This window comes from Macrobrachium nipponense, chromosome 11 (genome assembly GCF_015104395.2).
Source record: "Macrobrachium nipponense isolate FS-2020 chromosome 11, ASM1510439v2, whole genome shotgun sequence".
NCBI classification, from domain to species: domain Eukaryota; kingdom Metazoa; phylum Arthropoda; class Malacostraca; order Decapoda; family Palaemonidae; genus Macrobrachium; species Macrobrachium nipponense.
In genome coordinates, this window is record NC_061087.1 from 10,183,013 (window position 1) to 10,203,291 (window position 20,279).

Genomic DNA, 20,279 nt, shown 5'->3' on the forward strand with positions numbered 1-20,279 from the left:
TTCCGTATACTTTTGTGTTTTGCAAGAACATCCGTTTATGGTTTATTTTGTGCGCATAATTTGTTGTTTGAGAAAATATAACGAACATCTATTTAAGAATGCACTGTAATCTCTCGACTCATTAAAATAAATTGGCTGGCAAACACGAACTGTTTATCTAATCAATAAGGCAAAGAATGATTCCTGAGTTCCACGATGCATATCTGATCAAGATTATTAAAGGCCCTCAAGAGTAAACATTATAATAATGTCCCGTCCACAAGCAGAGTTCATGACTACCAGAAGAAGATTTCAAAGGCTGCCACCTTTACTTGCTTTTCGAGTAGGATTCCCGATCCTGGCCCCGAACTTCAATGAAACCCCATTCTCCCTATTCCTCCTCATTCGACGGAAACAAACCTTCGAGAATCTCCTAATACTTTTCATCTATAACTCTACAGTTAAAATAATGCTGTGTTCGTTTTTAAATCACATTATTTTGTTAATTTTCCCAATATCTAGTTTAAATTTTAAAAATAACTTCGCCTACTTCAATTCATAATTTTTTAGGCAATACTAACGTATCATTTACGAAATTTTGCACTTAGAATGCTGTTCATTTCTGAGGTTATGAGGTGTCCACAATGAACAGCGCGTGATCAAAATTATACCAACATGTGGCGCTATTTAACAAACCGTTTTATTACTGGTCTGGGCACTCTTGCATGCCAGCTAAATCAAAGATTGCAAATGGCCAAGGCAATGCACGGAAATACTTGATTTAGATGATCTAGAACTTACCTTCTTGCGTGGCTGTATCTGAGCACAGCTTCAAACATATAAAAAAAGGTATTTATGTGAATTCAAAATTGTACGCTTACACCGAACGCAGATATCTATTTATATTTAAATGAGTACCTTCAAATATCTTGGTCATAAACTCTAGATTTTCATACAAAATTCAAAGATTTCCTTGAGTGTAAATCTTTCAAGTATGTTCATACACAAAGAAAAACTTAAAAATCATCCAAACTCACTGCAAACCTTTAAATTATAAAATAAAATTTGTACATAATCACGGAGGACCCTTAAATCATAAAATGAAACAGTCTTGAGTCATGGAAAAAGGAAAAGAGAACGTCCGACAGGCTAATGATGTAGCCATCTTCTTCTTTAAATTTGGAAATGCTCCAGACTTGAACAAAATTTGTTCCCAGTAACCTTATAACAAAACAAAAAATCTGGGTGAGAATCTGCCCCGCCTCCCCCACCCTCACCACAGTGTTCATTGATACTCTTGACATGTTATCTGGAAGTGCTTCACCGGCAAATGGCCCCATGTTCACAAAATGACACTTTCGTTTGACATTTAGCAAGGCATGTAACCATTCCTAGTTTTACCTTCATCTAATCACACAACGATTTTATCTGTTTCACTGTCCATTTTGTCAATAAACAAAGATTTGTTATGTAAAAAAATGTCTGTCCTTTCCTTTGCGCTTGTTCAACTTATTGAATAAGCATTTCGCTCCCTCTTCTCAAAACGCTACTCATGTGTTTGTGATTCCTCTTCCAGATGCTGGTGCCTATGTTGTTTCCCTGTTTTGGAATCCTTTTCTCTGGATACTTATTAGGAAATGGAACATCGTCAGTCACCACAGCCTGGATATTCAACATCCAGGGGTTTCTCTGGAACATCATGGGCATCTTCGTTCAACCCCTAGTGGATGAATTCGGATGGAGAGGAGTTGGATTCGTTGGGATTTCTTTGGTGTCTGTTTCTCTCTTCGTTTCTGCTTTCGCGCCTTCTCCGGTCTTTCTCTTTTTCTCTCTCTCGCTGTTGAGTGGTGAGTGTAGCATGATGTTGGTAATGAAACATTTAATGAACACCATTTCATTATAAAAAGTATACTATGAATGATAAGAGGCTACAACAATAATTTGTTTTAGTTTACATAAACATATTACACTCGCTTTCTTATATAATCCAGAAAATGTTGTAACCCTGGTTTTCGACTTTTAAAATTAACATCGCTTATTTCACTCCTTTTGTTTCAACCAGGAATTGGAGGAGGACTGGTCACGACGATGTGCTTCCTCATCGTCCCAATTTACTTCGAGACGCGACGAGGAATGGCCAATGCCATCATGATGACGGGCATCTGCTCGGGCGAGATCTTGGGACCCTTGCTACTTCGCTTTCTGTTGGACGAATACGGCTTCCTTGGGGCTAACCTCATTGTTGGATCACTCCTACTCAACGGGTTTATTGGGATTCTGTTCTTCCATCCCGTTGAATGGCATTCACGACAAGCAGTCTACAAGGAGGGGGACTACTTACAAGATGATTTGAAACAGTTAAAACCAAACGACATTCCTAATCGTGATACGGTTGTAACAATAAAGTACGATGATACAGATGATAGTGCAAGGGGTTTAATGTTGACGGACCACGCAGTTTACAGAAAAAGAACAATGTCTGAAAGTATTGAATCTTTACCATTGCGCTATGAATTACAAGGCAGTACTTGGACTGTTATGTCGGGTAACTTACGAGAGGGTTACAGCAAAAATTGGCCCACTAACACGGAAGACCGTCCAGAAAAAGGAAAGGCCGACGAAACTACCCCAGCGAGAGAGAAGTCCAAACTGGTATTTGTGGCTGCCTATCGCATGGTGAAGACGGCACTGAGAGACCTGGCCGTTCTGAAATCCCCTAGAGCGGCCATCATCGCCACAGGGAACATGCTCTGTATGAACAGTGTCATGAACTTTGTCATGATGATGCCATTTGCAATGCAGGATCTGGGGCATTCTCTACAGGACTCGGCCTGGTGCCTTTCAGTGTCAGCCGTCTGTAACCTTCTGACGAGGATGGTGGTTTCTCCTCTTTCTGACTGGCAGAGATTCAGCATGAAACTTTGTTACATGGGAGGATATGCTCTCCTGGGACTGAGCATGCTCAGTAAGGACAACAGTTTTCCTGTTTTTTTTTATATTTTGAGAGAGAGAGAGAGAGAGAGAGAGAGAGAGAGAGAGAGAGAGAGAGTATATTATAACAGATAATGCAATGAATCGGTTTCTCCATAAGTAAATGAACGTTTTAGGTTTGATGAACACGAATGAAAGAGGCTCCACATAAATACTGTATATGCTTGTACAGCTAAAGAACTACGGTTTTCTAATCGAATGTATCATTTCATTACAGTATTCCCACTACTGAAAGATTTGAAATGGCTAGAGGGCGTGATGGGCATCTTCGGTTGTGCACTGGGAGCCAACATGGCCCTCTACAACCTCGTTATGATCGAGTACATGGGCGTGGAGAACTTGGCCCCAGTCTTCGGTGCATCTGGTTTAATGGTGGGCATTGGTTTCCTGTTCTTCGGCACAATTTCAGGTAAATTAGTTTTCCATCTAAATAAGTTTGTAACGTGCTTTTACCAGCCTATTTCAACAGTCCAAATCATATAGGTTTTGCCAAGAATGAATTGATCCCAGCACACCTAATTCATCATAATAGTTACGACTCAAAAAGTCAAAACACTTTGACAGAAGGGAACAATAATACATTTCTCTAGTTTTCAGCATACACGAATAAACTTTATAATTATTTTCCGAGCTTCATATTTATTTCAAGATTGAAAACAAAACATTTCTTTTTCATTTTCCTCTTCTTGTGGCTACTTACAACCCACCTCTGCCTAGTATTAAAGCCAGGTAATTTACTGCAGGTTTTGTCGTCGACCTGAGCGGCAGCTACACAGTCAGCATGTGGATGCTATCTGCTATGTGCGTGACGAGTTTTCTCCTCTGGCTGCTCATGCCCTCGGCCATCAACTATGATAAGCAAAAAGAGCAAAGAACAAAAGGTAAGTGAAGGAGCTTAAATCCTCTAAAAGAAACTTCCAAGGGCAATGCAGGGTCATTTTGACAGGCTGTAACTCGGGTTGTTAAATTCAATACCGGTACTGCGGTAGTTGCCACTAACAATCTCCATTGACTTATCTTATCTAAGACTGTGCCCGCCAAAGGACTCATTAAGGTTGGTGGCCATTGGTTTGAAGAGGATCATTAACAACACCCAGTACTGTAAAGACCAAGCTGCAGACAATAATAGATCGATACTTCTATTTACTCTTTCATTCTTATAAACATAACAGTTGCACTATCAAAGAAATGATTGAACATAATGGTAATACCCCATAGTGTAAAACAAAACCATGATGAGGTAAATATGGTGAAGCCGACTCACAATGAAAAGTAACCATGTCCCGAGTTTTAGTTTTATCTCAGACGAAAGGACTGTATACAAGTGACAAGAAAAAAAAGCAGTATATTTTCTCCGAGAGTAATTTCAGTTCAGATAGAAACCAACATTGTGGGAAACTATAAAGTATATAGTTATGATGATAATTATTGATAAAGTCCCCACACCGCAACATGCAAATAAATGTCTAACCTTCCCCTGATAAACAAACTTAACATAAATATTTCTTTTATTCATAATTATAACAACTAGGTGAGCAAATAATCTTGTCAAATACCTTCTTGTGTTGAGCCATCAACAATAAATGCTAACAATTCATCGTCAGTCATTAAATCCAACCCATTTCTCACCTTGCTATTAAAGTTCCTTATATATCTAATGTCTTATCGCTTGGCGATAGACTTTTTGTTTTTTTCCTTACGGCTGTTGTCCGTAAGTAATGTTTGGTTCCTCTCATCTCTTGGATATCTTAGTAGAGAGGTTCTTTCTTGTCTAGAGGAGATGATTCAAACAGGCTAGTTGAACAAGTTAACAAACTTTATTCTGTAACTCCATACTAGGAGATGCAGCTCGGTCGGACGACCGATATGTTTTGACTCTTGTCGTGGAACTGCCATTCTAAAGCATCGCGTCGATAGCGGAACATTAGCTATCTCAGCAATTCATATAAAAACACATACGTAGTTCGCCGGCTCGGAAGTTACAAGTTTCCGGCGTAGGGTTAAACAGTCAACCTCTTTCCCATGGAAGTTGTTGTGCAAAGTTATCATAAACTATAAAGATGTTGACAAAGCTTTGAGCTAGATCAGGCTACTGCAGACAACGCATAGCATAATCTAAGGTGTGCTTTGGTCACGTAGAACCCTCCTAATGCCATGACCCCAGGTCACTGGTTTTGTATATATGTAATTCTTACATTAGGCTCGGTCTGCTACCTATTCAAGCCTTGAATAACAAAAAAAAAAAAAAATTACTTTAAACATTGTTCATAGGAGCGTGCTCGTAACATACTAAGTGATTAAATGTACAAAAAGGTTCTGTTACATACCCTTGTTGACATATTCATAAACAAAGATAAATGCATGGAAAATATAGATCCATGTTTGGTAATAATAATGATTATGTACCCAAAAATAATAAAATGGTAAAAATCAAAACATGTATACATGATTAATATGATAACAGGTAACCTGATTAAGAATAATGGTTACTAAATAATGATTATAACATGATCATGGATAATAGTTAAAGAGTACTTGTCACTCTTTATAAATAGATAAATATAATTGTATAATAGTATAACAATGTAATTCTGCAGAAATTCAATATATAGGGCTGATATTTTATTAGGTGCCCGAAAAATACCTTTAGGAATATTATTAATGTATAAATTGGGCTATAATGATTTATTAGGTGCCCTGGAGATATTTTAACGTTCAAATGCAAAGGCGTGAGTCTTTCTTTGTCCTACATTGTTGCCAGCATACGGACCGCTTTTCACACACAACACAATTCCAGACAATTCCCTAGGCACGAACTGAATGTGGCAGGGTTCAGGCGGCCTAAACCGCAAAAGACTTGAGTTTAAACGGGTACGTCATCCCAGACGGGCCAGTACGTTCCCTTGGAGATCCTTCTGTTTACGCCTCAGCCTACGCCAAGCAAAGATGTTGACGGCGATAACCAATATGGCCGTCACGCTGAACACGGCTAGCAGAATGTAGTAGCGAAGATTTTCTCCACCTGCATAAGTCGATGACGCGTGGGTCATCTCAGCCAGTTGCGACAGACGATGAGCTACTCGCGCGTTGTATGGGAGAGGTAGTGACGGGATGATCGTTGTTGCCCACGTGTAGTTCGCGAAATACGCCTTCTCACGTATTATCGTGTTGACCCCTCTGACGGTATAGTTTGTAGATGTCCCCGTACAACCATCGGCTGCTACGAAGATAGGGGCATGGGCGGTGGATGGTGTCCGGACACACGAACGTCGAATCCGGCCTTATCATAACGGATCCAGGAACCATTATTCATCCTGTAATTGAATTTATTACCGGAAAAAGGATAAAGTTTCCCCAAGACAACCTTCGCTTGTATGAGAGAGAGAGCCGTTTAGCACTATGTCTAACTCACATGAATCCGTTGATATAGGATAGAATTCAAAAAAGAGTCAGGTGTACAAATTTTATTATTCATGGCTGAACAGTGAGTGAGTTTATCTAAGTCTTTAATGACTGTAAATGATTTCTTATCAGAAGAAATCAGTACATGCCCTGTTAAATTGGATATTACTGGATTGAGTTATTCGTCATAAAAGTAGGAAACGGTGCTATTTTGTATGATTGCCAAGCATCGGAAGAATCAAAAGGAATCGTGATCATATTCTATAATTTTCAACGCTGACTGATATTAGGCTATAATAGAATTCTACTTTATGGGCATCCAATAAAGGAATATAACCTAGCTTCTCCCGTCCGTTTTCCAAAGTTAACGTCAGATCTTTAATAGGCATGAGGTGAGGCGATAACACCCCTTTTATTTTGTGCTACGTAATGCTTCTACGTAATCTTTTGACTTTTCAATAAAATGTGATATTTTCACGGATATGATCTATTTTCGAACTATAGTAAGCTAAAGTAGCAGCAAATGTTGAACTTCCATGACCTGATCGATATTATTTGAATGTTCATTAACGATATTCATTATTTGATTGATCGAAGATAACTGCTGCGAAGTTCTGATAAGGCCAGTTCCGTTTTGTGTTGCAAAAACTCAATTCTTTTATTTTGATTATTTATCTTGAGGCGATTTGAGATTCCTAAGCCTAGATTCGCAACTGATCCTAAGATGTTTAGTCCAGCTAGAATAAGCGGGTTGCGAGCGTTCAAGATATTGTGCCGCACAGACCACATCAGCAGGTCACGAGCGAGTTCTTCCTGCCCTCGGCGGTTTTATTTTGTTTGTATGTCATAAGACAACATTTCCGCGACGCTTAGCGTTTGAGCTAGTGAAAATCTCTGAGTTAGCATGAAAATTACGTTCATGCATTTCCTTAAGGGAAATATCCAAACCTCATCAGGTCATTCTTAAGTGAAGACGTCATCTTCAGGTAAGAAAATGGCGCTGCATATCTATTCCTCGATAACAATATTACTTGACACGATGAATACATCATCGATTCTCTCGATAATCGAGCCATGATTAAATTCATGTCTTAGTCCTAGCACTCTTTCCATACAAACAAAGATGTCTGAATACACAATATCACTCCTAACAATAACAGATTCATTTTTGAAAACCTGCAATGAGTAAAACAGTGTAATAACTCGCGTAAAAGAATAGGTTTACATACAATATGATTAATATATATATATATATAATTTATTATACAAGTTTCATAAATACAACCATTTTTTTTTTCCCTCACTTCATCTACCTTTCTTTAGATTCTGATATGTGCCAATGGGACTATTCTCACATCAGTGGGTTTGGATACATTTTTGAACCCTAACTCTATTGGCCGTTAAATTTTCTAAAATGTTAAACGGGCCTTCAAACTTAGGTGTCAGTTTTATTAATTTAAACCTTTACGCACGTACTACTTGTATGTATACCTGATCGCCCACGGCATATGTTCTAGTTGGCTTAGCTATTTTTATCATGATTTTTTTTTCATTAGGATCTGTGCTTCTTCTAAATTCTTACGAATTATATTAATACGACTTATGCTTGCATCCATAACATCCTTTAGAGGATTTGATAAATTAGTTGTAGGCTTTAAGATGTGGAAAGGCGTTCGGGCCGGGATACCGTACAGTGCCTCGTGCGGTGTCATTTTAATAGACACGTGATACGAGTGATTAAGTGTGCTTAGTACCGCAGGTATGGCAATGTCCCAGTTGGGATCTGCCCCCCCTAAGTTGACCCTTAAAATGTTTAAAACCTTACGATTTGCCCTTTCCACTAGCCCATTAGACTCTGGGTGATAGATCATGGTATTGACTTTCTTTATACTAAGGAATTCGCACAAGGAGTTAAGGAAATGATTATTGAACTCCCCGCCCGAGTCTGAGATAATGATGTGTGGAATTCCATGTTTACAAATGTAGCACTCGTAAAACTTCCTAGCGCACTCAACCGCGGTTTGTTTTAAGCGCATAAGTTCTGTATATCGAGTCAAAGCGTCTATAATTACTAGGAGGTGCTTATTTCCTCTGTCTGACTCGTAAAACCCTGTTAATAAATCTAAATGTACTCTTTCAAAGGGTTGATTTGGATGGGCACGGGGTAAGCCCCTAGGCTGACAGGTGTCTTGGTTGCCCTTGTATTCTTGACAAGTGCGACAATTGCTATGTGCTTTTTATATCTCTAAGCATCGTATGCCAATAAAATAAGGATTTGGCTTTCTGTGACATTAGGGTATAACCCGGATGTCCGTGCAGTGGATTTTCATGCAACCACTTTAAGACAGTGGGTATGAGTGAGTATAGCACCACCACCTGGTTGTTATTCAACTGCGGTGTGGGTTACGGGTTTTCTCGTCACAGACTTACACAGGATATTTTCCTGTAGGATATAATTCTGCTGCTTATACTTTAGGTATTCTTTTTCCTTCGGATTTCCATTTAACGCAATGATGATTTTTTCTATTTGCGGATCTTTTCTTTGTTCCGTCTGTAATAGTTCAGCACTCCAGCCCAGATCTTCCTGTTCGGATATGGTTTAACAACGGGCATGGAGGTGAGATATCTATTAATTCAGCTAATGGCTCGGTACAAGATGAACGAGGGGTTGCGTGATAATGCGTCAGCAATGATATTGCTTTTCCCAGGTAAATACCCGATCCTCGCGCCAAGTCCTGAATGATCATGTGCCACCGAGTTCGCTTGGGGCTGTGACTAAAGCCTTTAAAGAAGTCGGTTAGGGGCTTATGATCAGTGAGAACCTAACGGGATAACCGTAAATTATGAATTTAAAGTGCACGAGTGAATTAACCATAGCGAGCCCTTCCCTTGTCTATTACTGCATATTTACTTTCAGAAGGTCTCAGTTTACGTGAATAAAAAGCTATAGGAAAAATCTGTCTATCATATTGTTGGAATGCAATACCCACCTACTCCTAGGTCTGAGGCGTCTGTTGCTATGAAAAATTCCTTATTGAAGTCAGGAAATTTCAGATAGGAGAACTACACAGTTCATCTTTCAATTTATCGAACGCCTGTTGATGAATTTCAGACCATACGAAATCTACGCCCGTTTTTTATAGGATCGGTTAGGGGAGCGGCTATGATGGAGTAGTTCCTAATGAACCTCCTATAATATCCGCTACACCCTAAAAATTGCTGTATTCCTGACGTTAGTAGGTATCGGAAAGTTACGGATAGCCGACACCTTATCGTGGACGACTTTAAGACCTTCACTAGAAACCGTGAAACCTAGATAGACTAGTTCTGTTTTAAAAAATTCACACTTACTTATCTTTACCCTTAAATTATGCTGCCTTAACCTTTGTAACACTACTCCAATTTGCGTAAATGCTCTTCTAATGTTGGAAAAGATTACTAAGTCATCCATGTAGGCATGTAGGATATCTCCCAACAAGTCTCCAAACACGACGTTTATCATACGAGTAAAAGTTATAGGAGCACAACGTAAACCAAAAGGCATACGCAAAAATTCATAATGTCCCCTGGCTGTGCTGAAGGCAGTGTATGGGATACTTTCTTGTTCCATCGGAATCTGATGAAATCCTTAGTAAGTCTAGGCTTGTGAAATATTTATTCTGGCCTAGTAAAGATAGGATATCATCGGTACATGGTACTGGGAATCTGTCAGGGATTGTTTCTTCGTTTAAACGACGAAAATCTACGCATATCCGCCAAGTTCGATCTTTTTTCGGTACTACTATTAACGGAAAATTATAAGGGCTGTTTGATTTCCTAATGACTCCTTCCTTTAACATTTTACCTACTTCCTCTGTTATCTCATTCTGAAATTCATAGGAAGTCGGTACGAAGGTACATAGATTACTTTCTGTTTGTCCTTGAGCCTGATTTGATGCTCTATGACATCCGTTTTTCCTAAGGTTCCATCCGTAGTGGAAAAAACATCATGATATTTAGTTAACAGATTCAAAAATTTCTGCTGAATTTCTTCTTCTTGAATATCTTTATTGATTTTTGTTCTTTATAGATTGCAAAGGGTTTCATCCGCGACTGATTGAGCGTGATTTATCTCAGCTACGGTAAGAATTCGATGTTTTATAAACTTCGGCATCCAAGATATGTTGATTTTTGTGGATTACTAAAGTGGTATTCAAATGATTACAGACTTCGATATTACATTGCTGTTGTGAGCCGACTGTATAAACGGCTTGTGTGACGGATAATCCGTGTGTTTTCAGAGTTTCGGAAAGGATTAATGTTTCAGATCCTGGCAAGGTTCTTTTTACACGCACTAATATATTTGAAGTTACGTTAGGCTCGAGGGTTTGCGTGCAAGCTGATATTACGGGGTGAGCGAGAGTTCTGTTGGGTTGCCTGATTATTTCTTGGTTTCATGAGACAGGTGATTGGTTCCGTAATGTAAGTGACAACTCTGTCTGTCTCTTTATTATCTAAAAACAGATTTTAGGGTATTAGAAGCCTATAGAATTTCCCTTTGATATCACGCCGTGTTTTGCAGGTGCTAAGATAATATTTTGAGTGCCCATAGACGGGTATCCGATAATTACTGCGGGATACATATTAATGTTTTGTACAACGACAAAGGTATCGGCTAACGTGCGCTTACCGACCTTGTACTGTACATGAGTTACGCCCACAACATTTTAATTCATTATTCCCAATGCCTGAGAGCCTTATTCCGGACTTTTCTATAGGGAAATTTGAAAGAGTAAATGATGAGTCCTTAAATCCATTATATTACGTGGACTACCAGAATCAAAGAACAAAGTGAATGACTTATGGTCCAAATTTACTGCATGTAAGGTGGTCGCAACTCGTTTTGACTAATAATTGCATGAATTTGTTGCAAATCTACGGGAACCTGCACAGATTTTTTTGATTCGGCCGTGTGTTTCATAGGAAAATCAATTGTCTCACAATGATCTGATAAATGATTAAACTGATTATTTGATACAAAAGATGTTGATATTGATGACCCAACATCGCCCTCTCCCCCCTCCCCCTTGGAGTGAACTACGTGGTATTTGTTTTGTTTATCACACCCTGAAAATTCGCTTGCCCTTGCGAGTTTGGCTGGCTAGACGGCCCAGGAACAGAGGTACCTGAAGCACGATTTGTTTTTTGTTTCTGCTGTTGTGCAGAATTTCCGTTTGGTTGTTTCTTCTTATAGTACTGGGAGGACCCTTCTTTTTATTTGCATAGAACTGGTGCGTGTTTGTAGCGTTTGGCTGTTGATTCCTCGAGTAGCAACGGTTATATGAATGAGTTGAACTATTGTGTAGAACAAAAAACGCGTCCGACATCTGAAATCATGTGACTGGTCGTTTACAGTTATAACAAACCATCCCTGCAACTTGATTATTATTATGTACCACATTTACTTGTTTGTGGCTTGTTCTCATTTTTTGCAAAAACTTGAATGAGCGAAGGATCTAGGTCGGTACATTTAGACATGTGTTTTTTGATTTGTTTATACACATCTAATTCCGTACTGTCGGGCTGCAATTTTTTATCAAAACGCCGTACTAACGCTTCAGGCAACATTACAGTGATAGACGTAAGGTAGATCAAACGGATAAAATCTTTCACTTTGATTTTAGCACCCGCAACCCCACCCGGAGTTACATAAACTATCCTGATATTCATTTAGCCGGTCGGCAATTAGCGCCGCCCGCTCGACAACATTGAGCTGAGTCATGGAGGCTTGGTTAAGGATATTTCTCAATGCCAATACTACATCTAAAGCCTCTTCACCCCCATACACGGCACGTAATCTTATTTTGAACTCGTCCCATGTAAGCGCTTCTTGGAAAGAAACCCCCTTAGATACGCACTTGCGTCGCCTTTAGCGAAGTCTACGAAGCTCTTGGCCTCCTGTAATTGTACTGCTGGGTCTGTGATGCTTTTTGCATTTAAATGAGCGTCTACAGATGAGATCCATGCCTCAACATTTTGAGGCAGGAACCATTGACCCGACCTTGAAAAGGGACGATCGCTGACCTCGCGCTGACGAGAGTCACCACGTTGGGGTTGCCAGCCGGAGTGGTTGCCATTTCGGCTTTCACTTTTTCTTATCACTTCTATTCTTGCAATCCTATCAAAATATCTATAAGAGTACACTCGACCACTACGTAAACGCATAAGCAATGTAACTGTATAAGTGTGTTATAATAATAGGAAAAATCCCCCAAAAGATACAAAAATACAGATAATATGATAAAATATTATACGGAGAATTCCTGCAAGAAATGGTTAATGACAACTAGAAAAGAAAAAAAAATTAATCTGCGGGCGAGAACCTCGTAATTGAAGATAAGTTCTGTAATGAAGGAGATTAATATGGCGAACAACTCACCCCCCACCGAATACTGGACGATCGACTCTTTTTTTTTTTTTGATGAACAACACTTCACTGAGGAAAAGACCTGAATAGATAAAAATGGTACTTAGCTCCAGATTATATTGCGAAGGATTGTTGACATGGGATGACGTCACAGTTCCTGTCCACGTCTCGCGTCGGAAGTCGTGATGACGTCACGCTTCTCGTCGGTGCACGATGCGCGGTAGAGTCCAAGATGGATGACGTCACAGCCTCCGTCCTTGCACTACTGCGTATAGCTGTCCACTCTGCGTTTGCTGCTCGTGAACGGGTGATGTTCCTGTGTTTGTTTTCTTCTTTCCGTTGATGTTCGATGCCGCCCTCGTCGGTGATCGATTCTCGAAGATAAGTGATAACAGTTGCTCAAACGTCAGTGTTAAATGCTTGTATTCCTCTCGATGAAGGACATAGTTGCGTCTTCATAAACTGTTGCGTTGATTGAAGATCCCGTTTCCTCTGTTTCGTTTGATGTTGAAGGTGGAATTAGTTTCTTGTAGACCTTCGGTCGGCTGATATGGGTCTTGTTAATTATGTTCTTCGTTATCCCACCGCTGCCACCACTTTCTAATGTCTTATCGCTTGGCGATAGACTTTTTGTTTTTTTTCCTTACGGCTGTTGTCCGTAAGTAATGTTTGGTTCCTCTCATCTCCCTTGGATATCTAGTAGAGAGGTTCTTTCTTGTCTAGAGGAGATGATTCAAAACAGGCTAGTTGAACAAGTTAACAACTTTATTCTGTAACTCCATACTAGGAGATGCAGCTCGGTCGGACGACCGATATGTTTGACTCTTGTCGTGGAACTGCCATTCTAAAGCATCGCGTCGATAGCGGAACATTAGCTATCTCCAGCAATTCATAAAAAATAAAAACACATACGTAGTTCGCCGGCTCGGAAGTTACAAGTTTCCGGCGTAGTTTAACACGGTCACCTCTTCCCATGGAAGTTGTTGTGCAAAGTTATCATAACATAAAGATGTTGACAAAGCTTTGAGCTAGATCAGGCTACTGCAGACAACGCATAGCATAATCTAAGGTGTGCTTGGTCACGTAGAACCCTCCTAATGCCATGACCCCAGGTCACTGGTTTATATATAAGTAATTTTCTACTATATGGTTCTCTAGCTTCATATCTGTGCATTTCTTTCAATTTACACTAGAGAGAGAGAGAGAGAGAGAGAGAGAGAGAGAGAGAGAGAGAGAGAGAGAGAGAGCTTGGTAAACAAAGGGCTTATTTTATGGGGTATATGTATTAAGAAGGGAGTTTCTGATATGCAGTTGATTCTTCATAAGAGAAAAAAAAGTTTCTTGTAAAAATGCAAATGATTTTGTAATGTAAAAAATATGTGTGTGGACGCACATGAATATTATTGTTTCGGCAATGGCGACTAACCTTACACGGCTATTGCATTCTGTCACTAGATCCTATACGAAAAAAAATAGCGAGTGGCTGTATATTGATGAAATTATTGTTTAGCTCAACTTTGCTTGAATGTTCAAAACATCCATCGGCAGTCGGGCTCATCTTGCTAAGTGAATAATTTGTCATTCAACTTCCTTAAGTAGTCTTTTAACACTTATTACAAAAACTGAAAATGGGAATTTTTTTATTCGCCTTTTTATTGTAAACATTATGCTTCCTATTCTTCAGTTCGAATTCTAGAGCGTTTTGAACTGCTGATATGTTAGGTGAAATAACTGGCGTATTTACAGCGATGAGGTAAATACGCATATTGAATAAGATGAAAATTTATCACAAGTTACTAATCTTATACACTCACTTATACCTGTAATCATAATTGTAAATGACACGATACGTATTGAAATGACTCATTCCTCTTTCTCTTATTTTACCACAGCTGCCAAGTTCGAGGAAGCACAAGCTGACTGACCACCCTCGTGGTGTTAAGGTGTAACGCCAAGACAGTCAGTACGTCCAGTCCAGAGCAGGATCTTCCCTGCTAAGTCTCGTACCATTACGATTTAAGTACAAACTACCATAGGAGTTAGACTAAGGAAATGACTTTGTATCTTAGTTTTAGTATGTCATTTTTCATTATTTCAATGCACTATCGCGTTTTTGTTTATTGGTTGCCATAAAAAACAACTCGTGTCTTCCTTTTTTCTAGATTCCCACGAATGACACTTCTCACTGGTGTAGAACAACAAATACAACGAAGCCTTTGATCTGTCGAATGCCATGTTTGCTCAACGACTGACTATTAAGCGCAATAATTTTTATGTAGCTACACGCGACACATAATATGTCAGTCAGACTTTCAGCAGAACAAATGTTCATAATTGTTACTTGATAAACGTTCAGTTTGAGGTGAACTCTTCTTTAAGTATTCCATTGGGCCGAAAAACTGCATAAGAAAAAATAAAACATTGTGCATCTGCATATTGAATTCATTATTATCACAGTAACCTGTACTGTTAAACAAATAACAGTAAATGTTACTCATTCCTAACATTTTATGATCCACATCAATTACATATCAACCGCTTATGAAAAAAAATTTCTACTCTAGTATAATAGTATTTCTATATATAACTAGTTCAAGTAAGATACCAGTTATTGTTTCGAAATATGACGATTATCATTTCAACATTGACGATTTAGGAATATGTAATTGTAGTCTAACTTAGATAAAAAGTGATTCGGAATATTAGACGGTATTTATATACCTATACCTTATATATATATATATATATATATATATATATATATATATATATATATATACACATATATATATACTATATAGCATATATATATATATATATATATATGTATATATATATACATACATGTATATATATATATACATATATACTGTATGAATATGTGTTTGTACGTGTCCGTAAATGTGTAAGCAAATACATTCTCATAAAGAGTACGAAACTTATTTTCAATAAAAGTCTAACCAAAACGTAATTGACTTTTCTTAACAAAACTAAAATCCTTTTCTCTCGTTTTTAAACTCTTTTGGCAGATACTTTGGCAAAAAATGTTTTTTATTTATGTAATATCAAAAGAACCGTCAACGTGATAACGTTGTGGCTTAAAACAGAGAAGGATTGAAGTTACGGAACTAAATTCTAAGAGTATAGGTTTTGATAAAAGAAAAAACTTTTGATATGAAGAAGAAGAAGAAGAAAAGGTTTCGTGACATGTATGAGTTATATACTCGTCAAGCATGCCGGCAATTTATGTACCCAAAGGAATGAAGGTTCCAGATATGAATTATTAATGCAAAATCAGCTGATGACTGACAGCCTAATATGAGATGTCGCTACATACAGAAATTCCTCGTCGCGCTCGAACCTGGGGTCACGCGAATACGACCTGTACTAAGCGCTACAACATTCATGATTAGAAGGAGTTGGGTTAAGCGTAGCCATTAACAGGAATACCGAAGAGGAGAACAAGAAAAAGCAGAAGAAATAAAAAGCTTTCTTTGCGGATGACATTTCAAAGTTCAAAGAGCTATTCCTCCACGCATTCTTCTCTCGACACGCACCTCCCCCCACAACCCCGACCCCCCAAAGCTCCCTACCACCCGCCCACTCCTCATATAAATATGAGGCCGAATGTTAATCTAGTTATTACATCTACAGCAACGGCATAGAGACAGATCAATGAATTAAATTTACAATGAATTAAACTTAGGGCCTGCTAAGACAGTGGTCTCTTGACCATGCCTACCACCGTGACACGAGATAGACATGTGAATTTCGGATGGCTAAGTATAAACGACAAGGAAATAGCAGCAGATAGATTTTGGCTCTCACACTGCGCGCCTGAGCTATGCGACAAACTGGAGTCAATGACCATGCTGTTGTGGCTACATTATTTTTGTCATCAATTTCCATTATCAGAGTCAGTCTTCGGCGGGTGGTAGATGATCTCAGTAATGATCGCCATGGGTGTTACAAGAAGTTTGAAGTTTACAGTTTACTTAACTTACCGCTTGTTACCATTAATCAAAGGTCACTTAAACTACTGTTAATGATCGAATCCTTTTATAAACCTGTCTTGTTTTCATCAACGAGCATTTCTACAAGAACTTGACTATTTTGTAGTTTGGACAAACTCTACATTGCAAGGCCATGCTTTGAGAAAGGTATATGGAACTAATATAAAACTCTAGGGAAAATGCAATGCAGCTTTTACAGAACATCACCATTTAAAAAAAATTCTGTTTGAAACTGAATGACAGAGAACTGTTGTCCAATATCGATCCTGTATATAGTGTTGAAATACCCGAAAATCGAGTTAGAAATTCTATCGTAATCAAACGGAATATGGTCATATTTACTATTTCATTAGCGTTCGAAACCACGAACCGGTTACTTGAAAAAAATATTCTTAGAATCCGACATGGAAAGTAAAGTCATTAATCCAGACATTATATTTTCCAAACAAGTATTTCCAGCACAGCATTCTTCTTTTTGTAGGATGGGCTAACATCTGTAATAAATATCAGAATCAACAATATATCATTATATTTAAATATTTTAAAGATTAAGGGTTGTATCAAATTCTTGCAGTGTAAACAAACGTATTGTTTCCTAATGGAAAAAGCGCTTGTCCTCTCAAGAGTTACTTTGAGAAACAATCGCGTTGCCAAACTCCTCCGAACAGAAACAAAAAATGTGTCATGCGACAATGACATATGATTTCCTTTGCGTCTATTTTGGTGCAGCACGTGTCATGGTCACGTTCAGAGAGGTACACCTGTCAATAAGGATATGTGCTATAAATGTAGTACACAATTTATCGTTTCTGTTTCCAGATGTTGGGGTGATCAAGTTCGTCTGTATCCACCATATAAACGAAAAAACGTATACACAGTCACTTTTAAGGTAGCAAAAGATATTTATACCTCAGACAAGGTCAGAGTACGTTTGCACTGTTGCCAGAACAACATATCCCTGTTGACGAAGAAGTTACTTTAAAAATGACAAAAATAATAAAATGATTTTAAGCATTGGAATAAACTGCATAAATTTTAAGCTTTGACCAAAATATCAGTAAAATAAATTAAAACACTTGCAGGCGCCATACAAAAATAAAATGATTACAAGGTGTGTTTTTCAATACCGTCACGCACTACCATCACGATGTGCTCACATTTTAAATTATGGTTATCGCTATAGGCTTCGGTTCATAAATGTGGGAATTTTCTCTTTAGGGACTTGTTTTCCATTGGCTAAGAACTGAAACCCTTGAACTTGGAATTACATACATTTACATACACACATATATGTTACAGAGAGTATTCATAAGACTATTCATAAAAAGCATACGGACGCGTTGCCGGTAGTTAACGCAAAGTCGATCATTTTAGAACATAAGGCGAAGGCGATAAAGCCGACAACTTTCCAAAACATTTCCGTCGCTGCTTAGGTGTGGGAATGTGAGTAGTGACGAACCACGACGTCAAGGCTGACACCTTGAGCAGATGGTGTTCCCGGAATGTGAATTCGTTGTCCAAGTCTCGGTAACTGAATTTAGACTTTTTAATTCTCTCAAGAACTTAGTTTTTTTTTTTTTTTTTTTTTTTTTTTTTTTTTTCACAAGTCCAAGTGTGGACTTTACGTATTTCAGTCTCGAGTCCAGTCGGAACATTTATATTTACAAGGGGATAATGACGAAAAAAACCTTAAAAGACGTTTTAGCGTCAAGATCCCAAGAATATTTCAGCTCCAATAAATCCTTAGAGAATTAATGCCAGACGACTCCCGACCATGCATATCTTAGACTAAGATAGAAGATACCCTTGAGAAAAATAAAAGAAATATATATATATATATATATATATATATATATATATATATATATATATATATATATGTGTGTGTGTGTGTGTGTGTGTGTGTGTGTGTGTGTGTGGGTGTGTGTTTGTGAATACGCACAGTTAAAACCACTGAATGGACAACATCAGTACAGACCTGGACGAAGCCACTTCCTTTCCTAAGAACTTTCTCAGTGATGGAGAACCTAGGAGCAGTCTCGCCACAAATAATAATAAAAGAACTAAATACTGTTTTATCCGAGATCTCAATTTCGGCAGCTGTAAGGCAGGAAACGAACGCAAAAATTCTCTGGGACTATGTGCGTGGTAGGGGTACTAGGTATCAACTTCCAAGGTTGGTTTACTCCAAGGTGCATAATATTCGTAAACTTCTTAATCATTTCAATTCTGGAAAGACGAACAATTCGACAACAAACGGGTAACGAACGACGATATAGATTCACAACATTACGTATATGATACCTGCAATCTCCAATCTTTCATATCAAAGGGAGTTTTACCGTCAGGTTGGCAAATTTCTAGAAATACAATATGTATACTTTCACACATACATGGACACGTACTATATATGAATGCAGTATATATATATATAATATATATATATATATTATATATATATATGTATGTATATATATATATATATATATATATATATATATATATATATATATATTAGTATGCATGCATATTATTAAGAATTGCAAAGCCTAGCCGATGGATATCATGCCTTTGAAAACATGTTCATTTATTAACAACCTTGGAACCAAAGCTTCGTGATAAAAATTTTATAAATGTGAGGAAATCGTTAAGGGTACACGAGACTGTATTAGAAAAAAAGATTTATATTAGTTTTGCATGGTGACTGTAACTAGCTTGCACTATTTATTTTATTAACATTTTGGTCAAATCTGGTATGCAGATTTAGTCGATATTAAGCCTTAAAATCTGTTTAGTATATTGCTAATATTTACAACGTAATCTTATTAATTTTGTGGCTTTTAAGCTCAACTTTTCATCGAGCGTTCAGTTTCCTTCAATAGCTTTTGAGGTAACTTATTCGTTGACGGTGACATTTTGTACTGGCAACAGTGCAAACGTACTCTGACACTGCCTGAGATAGAAAGGGCTTTGCCTCTTGAAAAAATGATTGAGTATGAGTTTTTGATTTTACGATATAGCGGGTACAGGCGAACATTAACGCACCAACTTATGCAAACAGAAACGATACATTTTGCATATCGATTGCGCATATCCTTATTGTCAGGTGCACTTCTTTCAGCGTGACCATGAAGAGTAATGCAACAAAGTAGATAAAATAAAAGAATAACATGTCACTTGAACGAGCGAGCGCGCACTCACGCGCACACACACACACAAGAAAGAGAGAGAGAGAGAGAGAGAGAGAGAGAGAGAGAGAGAGAGAGAGAGAGAGAGAGAGTCCTGCATTGTATTAATCACGTTTTCATTCGTCAAGGAAATTATGAACGTGTTAAATTTCGCACAAAAGTAAATTATGGAAATATTCTAACATCCAATGGTTTGTCAAAGTGTGAGGAAAGAAAATGACGCCTAACGAACATCAACCAAGCTTCTGAGCCATCTTCGGAGGGCAAAAGAATGTGCATAACGAAAATGTTATTGTGGAA

At 38.1% G+C, this 20,279-nt stretch overlaps 1 protein-coding gene and 1 long non-coding RNA gene across 4 annotated transcripts in view; one reads left to right on the forward strand and one right to left on the reverse strand.

Annotated features, from left to right (window-relative positions):
• The window catches only part of LOC135221477 (monocarboxylate transporter 9-like), a 29,633-nt gene extending 14,079 nt beyond the window's left edge, over window positions 1-15,554 (forward strand). The window contains exons 2-6 of the mRNA XM_064259248.1: window positions 1,556-1,826; window positions 2,042-2,944; window positions 3,188-3,379; window positions 3,714-3,851; window positions 14,671-15,554. Coding sequence (XP_064115318.1) covers window positions 1,556-1,826; window positions 2,042-2,944; window positions 3,188-3,379; window positions 3,714-3,851; window positions 14,671-14,702 — 1,536 coding nt within the window. The 3' untranslated portion in view covers window positions 14,703-15,554. The remainder of the gene's footprint in view (window positions 1-1,555; window positions 1,827-2,041; window positions 2,945-3,187; window positions 3,380-3,713; window positions 3,852-14,670) is intronic.
• The window catches only part of LOC135221946 (uncharacterized), a 407,988-nt gene that overhangs the window by 136,397 nt on the left and 251,312 nt on the right, over window positions 1-20,279 (reverse strand). The window lies entirely within an intron of this gene.